Genomic DNA, 11,268 nt, shown 5'->3' with positions numbered 1-11,268 from the left:
CAGTTTGGGGCGACTGTGCAGAGGCCCTCTGGTTTCAGACTCCCGGCGGGAATAGTCCCCGTTCCCGGAAATCTAATGAGATTCACGCTGGGGGCCTGTGCAGTGCACAGAGTGTGGGAGATTCCAGTCTGAACTCCCACTGAAAAAAGCACGTGAATTACTCCACTTTTCCCGTGAATTCAACACTTGGAATTTTTTGGGGAGAATTCTTAGAATCTTAGAAACCCTACAGCACAGAAAGAGGCCATTCGGCCCATCGAGTCTGCACCGACCACAATCCCACCCAGGCCCCACCCCCATATCCCTACATATTTTACCCACTAATCCCTCTAACCTACGCATCTCAGGACACTAAGGGGCAATTTTAGCGTGGCCAATCAACCTAACCCACACATCTTTGGACTGTGGGAGGAAACCGGAGCACCCGGAGGAAACCCACGCAGACACGAGGAGAATGTGCAAACTCCACACAGACAGTGACCCAAGCTGGGAATCGAACCCAGGTCCCTGGAGCTGTGAAGCAGCAGTGCTAACCACTGTGCTACCGTGCCGCCTGGTGTTTCACCGCAGTCTAAAGCAGAGTCTGAAAGAAAGATTTTTAAACTCTCGTGTTCATTTTCAAATTCCCCCTTGGTCAGTGCCAGTCCCTCTCGCCTCCGGAACTACAACACTCTGCGATCTCTGTACTCCTCCAGTCCTCTTCAGCTTCTCGATTTTAACTGCTTCACCCTCATTGGCCATGCCTTCAGCTGTCTGAACACTAAATCCTGGAATGTCCTCCTTAAACATCTTCAGTTCTCTTGCTCTCACTCTCCACCTTTGAGACTCTTCTTTACTAGTGTCCTTCTTTGCATCAGTGCCAGGCTTAGTCACACGATCCTGCTTGTGAAGTACCTTGGGAGACTTCACCATGCAAAGGATGCAATGGCGGCACGGCGGCACAGTGGTTAGCACTGCTGCTTCACAGCGCCAGGGGTCCGGGTTCAATTCCGGCCTTGGGTCACTAGCTGTGTGGAGTTTGCGCATTCTCTCTGTATCTGCGTGGGTTTCCTCTGGGTGCTCCGGTTTCCTCCCACAGTCCAGATGTGTAAGTTAGGTGGATTGGCCATGGTAAATTGCCCCTTAGTGTCCAAAGATGGGCAGCTAAGGTGATTAGCTGGATAAATTGCTCTTGGTGCATAGATTAGGTGGATTAGCTATGACGGATGTGCTGGTTGCAGGAATGGGATAGGTGGGTGGGCCTGGGTGTGACGCACTTCAGAGGGTCAGTGCAAACTCGATGGGCCGAATAGCTTCCTCTGCACTATAGGGATGCTATGATTCTATGATAAATGCAAGTTGCTGTTGCAGTTTGGTGGAATCTCCCACAGTTGAAGATTAATCTCACGGACACTCCTTGTCTATATGGACTTTAGTAAAGCGTTTGACAAAGTCCCTCATGGTAGGCTAGTGAAAAAGGTTGGATCCCATGGGATAAAGGGGGAGGTGGCTAGATGGGTGGAGAACTGGCTTGGTCATAGAAGACAGAGGGTGGTAGTGGAAGGGTCTTTTTCCGGCTGGAGGCCTGTGACTAGTGGTGTACCGCAGGGCTCTGTATTGGGACCTCTGCTGTTTGTGATTTATATAAATGATCTGGAAGAAGGAGTAACTGGGGTGATCAGTAAGTTTGCGGACGACACAAAACTGGCAGGACTTGCAGATAGTGAGGAACATTGTCAGAGGCTACAGAAGGATATAGATAGGCTGGAAATTTGGGCAAGGAAATGGCAGATGGAGTTCAATCCTGATAAATGCGAAGTGATGCATTTTGGTGGGAATAATGTAGAGAGGAGCTACACGATAAATGGAAGAACCATAAAGGGTGTAGAGACGCAGAGGGACCTGGGTGTGCAAGTCCACAGATCTTTGAAGGTGACGTCACAGGTGGAGAAGGTGGTGAAGAAGGCATATGGCATGCTTGCCTTTATAGGACGGGGCATAGAGTATAAGAGTTGGGGTCTGATGTTGCAGATGTATAGAACGTTGGTTCGGCCGCATTTGGAATACTGCGTCCAGTTCTGGTCGCCACACTACCAGAAGGACGTGGAGGCTTTGGAGAGAGTACAGAGGAGGTTTACCAGGATGTTGCCTGGTATGGAGGGGCTTGGTTATGAGGAGAGATTGGGGAAACTGGGGTTGTTCTCCCTGGAAAGACGGAGGATGAGGGGAGACTCAATAGAGGTGTATAAAATTATGAAAGGCATAGATAGGGTGAACGGTGGGAAGCTTTTCCCCGGGTCAGTGGTGACGTTCACGAGGGGTCATAGGTTCAAGGTGAAGGGGGGGAGGTTTAACACAGATATCAGAAGGACATATTTCACACAGAGGGTCGTGGGGGCCTGGAATGTGTTGCCGGGCAAGGTGGTGGAGGCGGACACACTGGGAACGTTTAAGACTTATCTAGACAGCTATATGAACGGAGTGGGAATGGAGGGATACAAAAGAGTGGTCTAGTCTGGACCAGGGAGCGGCGCGGGCTAATTGTTCCTTGTTTCTCGTTTCAAGGCTTCATTCTATGATCATCTTGCTGGTGCCAGTACAGAGCGAGACTGCGGATAGTTGGGAACCTGTCTCGGGGCAGGGAATTCATATGGTGTTCGTGGAAGTGGAAATGACTAGGGTTGGGAAGCATTTTCCGATCAGGGCCATTGTGATCTCCTGGACTCGTTTCGATCGCCTCAGGGGGTCGGAGAGGAATTTCCCAGATTTTTTTCCCCCATATTGGCCCTGGGGTTTTTCACTCTGGGTTTTCGCCTCTCCCTGGAGATCACATGGTCTGGAATGGGGGGGTTGGGGGGGGGGTTAATAGGTTGTAATGAACAAAGCATCGTAGCTGTGAGGGACAGCTCGGTGGATAGGATATTGGTATGTAGATAGGCTGGAAAATTGGGCGGGGATCCTGGATTCAGGATTCAATCCTGGACCGGGGAGCGGCGCGGGCTTGGAGGGCCGAAGGGCCTGTTCCTGTGCTGTATTGTTCTTTGTTGTTCTTTAACAATCCGGGGAATAACCTCCCATTTCATCCTCATTGCACTGACAAACAGCAAGAGCCACAGCATTCCCAGAACAGAATGCACCACACCATGGATAGGGAGGTTTCTGGGGTGCAGAGGATTGTGGGTATTGTAGCTGACATTGCTGACTGATTTCCATGGGGGGGGGGCGGGGGGGGTGGTGCAGATGTTCATGTGTCAGGCACGCAGCATGGGAAAGTCATGTTACAGTTCAGTGCTGCCTCAGCCTATCAGAGTAACAATGGAATAAATCTGTCTGTCGCTCGTCTCCACAGAATCATTTGCAAGTTTCAACAATCGCCCATTATGATCTCACCTTTGCAAATCACTATCACATCCACAGTATAGATCAGGGCTAATCAATCTGTATTCACCATATAGCATCGACTCGACAATCTAACACTGCTCAGCCAGCTTCTCCGCTGTTCTTGCCTGCTCCTCCCTCTTGAGGGAGGTCAGTGGCAGTTACCTGCCTTCTCCCCATCCCCCAGTACATTCAACCACTGTTCACCAGCTTGGTGACTACACTCAGCTCTCTCCCCTCTGTATGGAAGTAGTCCAGGGGCCCAAATGCGTATCGAAGCCCCAAATGAGATTCACAGCATTACTTCAGGGATATTTCTGAACTTTGATTCTTGCTTTTTGCTGATGGCACAACTCGATTTCTGGGATAGACAGTATCTTACTCCACATAGTCACTGTAAATGTGGTGAGTTCCCCTGTCACTGGTCAATGTTGTAATGTAGGTAACGCAGCAGCCAATTTGCACACAGGAAGATCCCACAAGCAATAATGACCAGATCATCGGTTTCAGAGAGTTGGTTGAGAGAACAAAGAACAGCACAGGAACAGGCCCTTCGGCCCACCAAGCCTGTGCTGGTCACGTTGTCCTACCTAGACCAACCGCCTGTATTCCTCTATACTCCGCCTGTTCATGTGTCCATCCACATAAGACTTAAATGTCGCTAACGTGTCTGCCTCAACCACCTCACTTGGCAGTGCATTCCAGGCCCCCACCACCCTCTGTGTAAAAAACTTCTCCCCACACATCTCCACTGAACCTTTCCCCCCTTACCTTGAACTTGTGACCCCTTGTAATTGTCATTTTCTGCCCTGGGAAAAAGCTTCCAACTGTTCACCCTATCCACGCCCTTCATAATTTTATAAACTTCTTTCAAGTCACCCCTCAGCCTCCGTCTTTCCAGGGAGAACAATCCCAGTTTATTCAAGATAAATGCAAAATACTGCGGATGCTGGAATCTGAAACAAAAACAGAAAAATGCTGGAAAATCTCAGCAGGTCTGACAGCATCTGTGAAGAGAGAATAGAGCCAACGTTTCGAGTCTAGATGACCCTTTGTCAGAGCTAGTGAAGGGTTATCCAGACTTGAAACTTTGGCTCTATTCCCTCTCCTCAGATGCTGTCAAACCTGCTGAGATTTTCCAGGATTTTCCCAGATTAAGCAATCTTTCCTCATAGTTAATAGATGTACCAGGCAACATCCTGGTAAACCTTTTCTGTACTCCCTCCAAAGCCATCACATCCTTCTGGTCGTGTGGTGACCAGAATTGGACACAGTGTTCCAAATGTGGCCTAACCAAAGTTTTATATAAATACTGGTTCAGGCTACCAGAGAGAAATCCCCCTGCTGTTCTTTGAAACAGTGTCATTTACATCCATCCATAACACCATAAGGTATAGAAACAGAATTAGGCCATTCGGCCCATCGCATCTTCTCCGCCATTCAATCATGGCTGATAAGTTTCTCAATCCCATTCTCCTGTCTTTTCCGCGTAACCTTTGTTCCCCTTACCAATCAAGAACCTATCTATCTCTGTCTCAAATATATTCAATTACCTGGCCTCCACAAAGTTTTGTCCACGTTTAGAGACAGAGAGAAGAAAAAACAGTTGATGATGTTTGTGTTTCTCTTCCCTGGGACATTTCTTTTTCAGCTGCTGCCTCTAATCTGACATTCTGATTTCTCGAAGGATGTGTTCCCGTCCTGCGAATCTGCCCAGTCATGAGGGTTGGGTCCCTCTGCACTGCTCTGATAAAAAAACCCTGTGGTTAATATGCCATCCATCACTTTTTAATCAACAATTATCACACCTCCCCCCCCCTCCCCCCGACTGCTCTTCCCAACTCATTCCGGAGTCGTACTGTGACACACACAGGCCCTGGTTGCAAGCACAAAAATCTAAGGGCGGTGGTACCAAGCCCAGGACCTGCTCTCCGCTGAACCAGTATGACCGATTGTAAGAATTTCTTCTTGTACTGCCCACCTCCCCTCCCACCCTCGCCTCTCTCCGCCTTTCCTAACCCCTCCTCCGCACCTCCCCGACACTCCAGGGCATCTCAATCAAGCTCAGGAATCCGGACAATGATGCAGAAGCCATCGGGCACTGCGTTCCACCCGAAAGAAGTGGTGAGAAATAACTGGCCCAGAAATAAATGACAGCTGAGCTCTCACTTCCCCTCTCTCCGCCGTGAGATAACGCATAATCCATCCTGCATTTGTAATCAGGGACACTGCAGCAATCCTCGGCAACCCTCAACAGCTCCTCTCCCTTCGCTGGAAATAAAAATACTACAGCAGGAGGCTTTTTCAAAAACAAAAATAATTGTGGCTGTCAGATGTTTTGCCCGGAATGGAATTGAACCCCTTTTCCCTCTTCCCAGCCATTGTGACACTTGAGAGCTTTCACTGTGGCTCCGTGGGTCGCACTCTCGCCCCAGAGTCAGGAGGCTGTGGTAAGGGGCGGCACGGTGGTACAGTGCTTAGCACTGCCGCCCACAGTGCCAGGGACCCGGGTTCGATTCCCGGCTTGGGTCACTGTCTGTGCGGAGTTTGCACATTCTCTGCGTGGGCTTCCACCGGGTGCTCCGGTTTCCTCCCACAGTCCAAAAGACGTGCGGGTTAGGGTGCATTGGCCGTGCTAAATTCTCCCTCAGTGTACCCGAACAGGCACCGGGGTGTGGCGACTGGGGGATTTTCACAGTAACTTCATTGCAGTGTTAATGTAAGCCTACTTGTGATGCTAATAAATAAATTTTAATTCTGATGCAAGGCCACCAGCCTGAAGTGTAAATTCTGCCTCTCTACCCGCAGCTGCTGCCTGACTTGCTCAGTGTTTCCAGGGCTTTCTGTTTATGTTTCAGATTTCCAGCTGTATGTTTGCTTTTGTGGAGGTCATGGTCGGGTCTCTAGGTTAACACTCAGGCGCTGCATTGTGGGAATGAGACATTAAACTGAGAACCTGCCTGTCACAAACGGAATGGAAAGATTCCCCACAGTCACTATTCCAAAGAATAAAGAACAATACAGCACAGGAACAGGCCCTTCAGCCCATCAAGCCTGCACCGATACACAGTTTCTATCCCGATGTTCACCTCTCGTTCATGTGTCCATCAAGATGCACCTCGAACGTTGCCAACCTGCCGGCTTCCACCACCTCCACTGACAGCACGTTCCAGGCACCCACCACTCTTTGGGGGCACGGTGGCACAGTGGTTAGCGCTGCTGCCTCACAGCTCCAGGGGTCCGGGTTCGATTCCTGGCTTGGGTCACTGTCTGTGTGGAGTTTGCACGTTCTCCCCATGTTTGCGTGGGTTTCCTCCGGGTGCTCCGGTTTCTTCCCACAGTCTGAAGGACGTGCTGGTTAGGGTGCATCGGCCGTGCTAAATTCTCCCTCAGTGAACCCGAACAGGTGTCGGAGTGTGGCAACTAGGGGATTTTCACAGTAACTTCATTGCAGTGTTAATGTAAGCCTACTTGTGACATTAATAAATAACCTTTAAAACTTTAAAAATCTGTACCAGTGCACATCTGTACCAGCTCACACCTGTACCAGTGCACATCTGTACCAGCTCACACCTGTACCAGTGCATATCTGTACGGCTCACACCTGTACCAGCACACATCTGTACCAGCTCACACTTGTACCAGTGCACATCTGTACCTGCTCACATTTGTACCAGTGCACATCTGTACCAGCTCACACCTGCACCAGCACACATCTGTACCAGCTCACACCTGTACCAGCACACACCTGTACCAGCACACATCTGTACCAGCTCACACCTGTACCAGCACACATCTGTACCAGCTCACACCTGTACCAGCACACATCTGTACCAGCTCACACCTGTACCAGTGCATATCTGAACAGCTCACACCTGTACCAGTGCACATCTGTACCAGCTCACACCTGTACCAGTGCACATCTGTACCAGCTCACACCTGTACCAGTGCACATCTGTACCAGTTCACACCTGTACCAATGCATATCTGTACAGCTCACACCTGTACCAGTGCATATATGTACCTGCTCGTGACGCCTACTCGTGACGCTAATAAATAAACTTTAACTTTAAACTTTTTGTAGAATTATTAACCAGGAAGGAGTCGGTGCCCTCAGTAAGGAGGGGAGACGATCAACAGGGAAATGTATCACTCTGAAATTCAGTGGCGTCATTACAGTGCACTCTGCTGACCAGACGAGTAGTTACCCCGCAAAAAATTATGAATGACAAACTCAGTGCAAATCCAACTCATTCATGGGCTATTGCCACTGTGTGTGTATTCTCTATTCATTTTTTAAGTTAATATCTGTGGATATTTTGGTCTCTAGGTGCTTTAAGCATTCTTTGAGAATGAGGAGCTTTTACCAGACTAATATCACCTAGCAATCCTTCACGATTACCCTGGATTCCCCAGGAATAAAAGGTAAATCTCCTGGACACTGCATCGCTCAAACCCTGGAGAAAAATCAAAGCAAGCATTAAGAGTAATTGTGGATTTTTAAAAAAAGAAAGATCTTTGAACACTTTGTTTATTAAGAATAAAAATATTGGCAATGGAGAAGGAGAGGCTGTTTGACCATCAGTCATAGAATCATAGAATCCCTGCTGTACAGAAGGAGGCATTCGGCCCATCAGGTCTGTACCGATCACAATCCCACCCAGGCCCTATCCCCATAACCCCACACATTTACCCTGCTAATCCCCCTGACACTAAGGGGCAATTTAGCATGGCCAATCAACCTAACCCGCACATGGTGGCACAGTGGTTAGCATTGCTGCCTCACAGCTCCAAGGACCTAGGTTCGATTCCCGGCTTGGGTCACTGTCTGTGTGGAATTTGCACATTCTCCTCATGTCTGCGTGGGTTTCCTCCGGGTGCTCCGGTTTCCTCCCACAGTCCAAAGATGTGCGGGTTAGGTTGATTGGCCATGCTAAGTTGCATCTTAGTGTGCTGGGATGCTTGGGTTAGAGTGAGTAGCAGGGTAAATATGTGGGGTTACAGGGATAGGGCCTGGATGGGATTGTTATCGGTGCAGACTCGATGGGCTGAATGGCCTCCATCTGCAAGGTAGGGTTTACATGGTTATATCTTTGGGCTGTGGCAGGAAACCCACACAGACACGGGGAGAATGTGCAGACTCCACACAGACAGTGACCCAAGCCGGGATTCGAACCTGGGTCCCTGGCGCTGTGAGGCAGCAGTGCTAACCACTGTGCCACCGTGCCGCCCTTTACCTTTGCCACCGCTTTCTTACCTTTACTTGCCGCTTTGCCATTCGCTGCACTGTTTCCTCCATTTTTTTAAATGAGGCGCGGTTTAACTTAGTCCAGTTCCCCAACAAGCCTGACACCAACAGAGAGTGATGATGTGGAGATGCCGGCGTTGGACTGGGGTAAACACAGTAAGAAGTTTAACAACACCAGGTTAAAGTCCAACAGGTTGAGGTGAGTCTCACCTGAAGAAGGGGCTGAGAGCTCCGAAAGCTTGTGTGGCTTTTGCTACCAAATAAACCTGTTGGACTTTCACCTGGTGTTGTTAAACTTCTTACCAACAGAGAGAGCAACATTTGCAGCTGATCTGACCTCTCAGCAATATCTCAACATGAATCCTCACATCTGACGGGCACTCTGGACAAATACAGCAGGTGCTTTGTGCAAAAACAATCTGCGAATATCAATGCGATGAGTCCTCCCTTAATCTGTTTGTTTGTGGTGTTGTCTGAGGGAGGAATGCTGATCAGGAACCTGAGGAAACTTTCTGTTGCCTTTGTGTCGGCAACATAACCTGGGATATTATTCAGAGCCGCTCCCACTCTGGTTTGAATTGATTTGATTTATTATTGTCACATGTATTAGCATACAGTGAAAAGTATTGTTTCTTGCACGCTATACAGACAAAGCATACTGTTCATAGAGTACATAGACAAGAAGGAAAGGAGAGAGTGCAGAATGCAGTGCTACAGTCACAGCTAGGGCGTAGAGAAAGATCAGCTTAATGCAAGGTAGGTCCATTCAAAAGTCTGATATCAGCAGGGAAGAAGCTGTTCTTGAGTCGATTGGTACGTGACCTCAGTCTTGGGCCGAAATTCTCCCAAAATAATTCTGTGTTGAATTCATGTGAAAACTGGAGTAATTTACACTGTTTTTCATCAGTGGGAGTTCAGGGAAGAATCTCCCAGACTCTGTGCACTGCAGAGATCACTGGCAAGTATATCATTAAAAATCAGTGGGCGGGTTCTATTCCCACCCAGTCAGCTGGCAGCAGCGGGTTGAGAAGGCCATTACGCCTGCGCCAATCTGTCAGCGCCGCGATCGGCATATGTGCCATGGTCCCGGTCTGCTGGCCAGCTCGATCACTGGTCAGTCCCACAACCCCCGCATCGCCGGCCCTCCACCCCCCACGGCCTGATCGCTGGCCCCCCGACCATTCCCAGGCCAGCCCCGAACCTCCCCCCTCCTGGCCCACCCTGATCTCCAGTCGCCCCCTCGAGTCCCCCAACCGACGGTGCAGACCCCTCCTGCAGAACCGACCTCCCCCCGCCCCAGCAGGCTGACCCCCCCCTACCCCGAAGGCCAGCCCTAATCGCTGACCTCCCTCCTTCCCCCACCGATCCTGACTGCAGAGTGGCAGCGGGACCCTCCCACCCTCACCCCGATTGCCCCACCCCATTTGCCCTGCCCCTTTGCACTGCCCATGCACGGTGGGCAGTGCCAAGGTGCCCCCTTGGCATTGATACTTTGCCCCTTGGGCAGTGGCAGAGGGCCAGGCTGACATTGCCAGATGCCAATGCCCAGGCGGAAATCCAGCGCTGGGAGACGCTAGTGGGGCGCGAACACTCGGGCAAACCCCACGAATTGGCCGTGCGAGAATCTCCCGGCGTGATGGGAGAATCTCTTTGGTTGCCTGAGTGTAGGTAGATCCTATTTCTATATATATATATATATATTTATCTTATGCAGATCTTCAGATAAGATCCTGCGGGAATTTGTTAGTGTGGATGCTGCTGGGATGTTTCTCCTTGTGGGACAGACTTGTGGGACAGTTTAAAGTAAGACTGAGATGAGGAAAGGTTTCAGAGCATGATCGAGACGGGGTCATTGGATATATTTTTAAGACCATAAGACATAGGAGCAGAATTAGACCACTCGGCCCATCGAGTCTTCTCCGCCATTCAATCATGGCTGATAGTTTTCTCATCCCCATTTTAAGGTGGGCTAGATAGATTCTTGAAGAATGAGGGAATCAAAAAGCATCAAGATAGTGGCAAGATCAGATCAGCCATCATCTTATTGAATGGCAGAACAGGTTTGAGGGGCTGAATGGCCTCCTCCTCTGTTTGGGAGAGATGGAAGCAGCGTTAAGGAATGTCTAATGACCATGGCCGGGATTCTCTGGTCTCGCACGCCCCGCCACTGCAGCCGCGAGAATGGAGAACTTGGCGCTGAGCCAAATCTCCATTCACTACAGCGGGACTGGAGAATCCCAGCCACGGGCAGGTTGGAGAATTCTAGCCCGGATCAAATATTGGATTAAGCCAGAGAGACTCTCAACATAACGACCAAAGAGTAGAGATTATCATCATCATAACGTATAGAACCTTACAGCACAGATGGAAGCCATTTGACCCAATGTGCCTGTGTTGTCCCTTTGAAAGATCTATCCTATTGACCTCTCTCCCCTTGTTTCCCCTTAGCCATTGGGAGTGTTCACAAAAAGGCAAACAAAGTTACTCTTAGCCCTACTTAACATAGATACTCAGCCATCTATACGAATGCAATCTGGAGATACTGAGGAACAAGACACAATCAATTCTGCCATTCTTTCACAAAATCACTGCCCATCTCCAAACATCATTACATGATTTGATTTGATTTATTACTGTTACATGTATTAACATACAGTGGAAAG

At 49.4% G+C, this 11,268-nt stretch overlaps 1 protein-coding gene across 1 annotated transcript in view; it reads left to right on the top strand.

Moving 5' to 3' along the window:
• Positions 1-5,436: 5,436 nt before the first annotated feature.
• ptpa (protein phosphatase 2 phosphatase activator) overlaps positions 5,437-11,268 on the top strand; it is a 54,482-nt gene continuing 48,650 nt past the window's right edge. Inside the window, exon 1 of the mRNA XM_078227540.1 lies at positions 5,437-5,481. Within this exon, the coding sequence (XP_078083666.1) occupies positions 5,437-5,481 (45 nt within the window). The remainder of the gene's footprint in view (positions 5,482-11,268) is intronic.

Source organism: Mustelus asterias, chromosome 13, assembly GCF_964213995.1.
Source record: "Mustelus asterias chromosome 13, sMusAst1.hap1.1, whole genome shotgun sequence".
NCBI classification, from domain to species: Eukaryota; Metazoa; Chordata; class Chondrichthyes; order Carcharhiniformes; family Triakidae; genus Mustelus; species Mustelus asterias.
The sequence above is the reverse complement of the archived record's forward strand: the minus strand, read 5'-3'. Positions and strand labels throughout refer to the sequence as shown.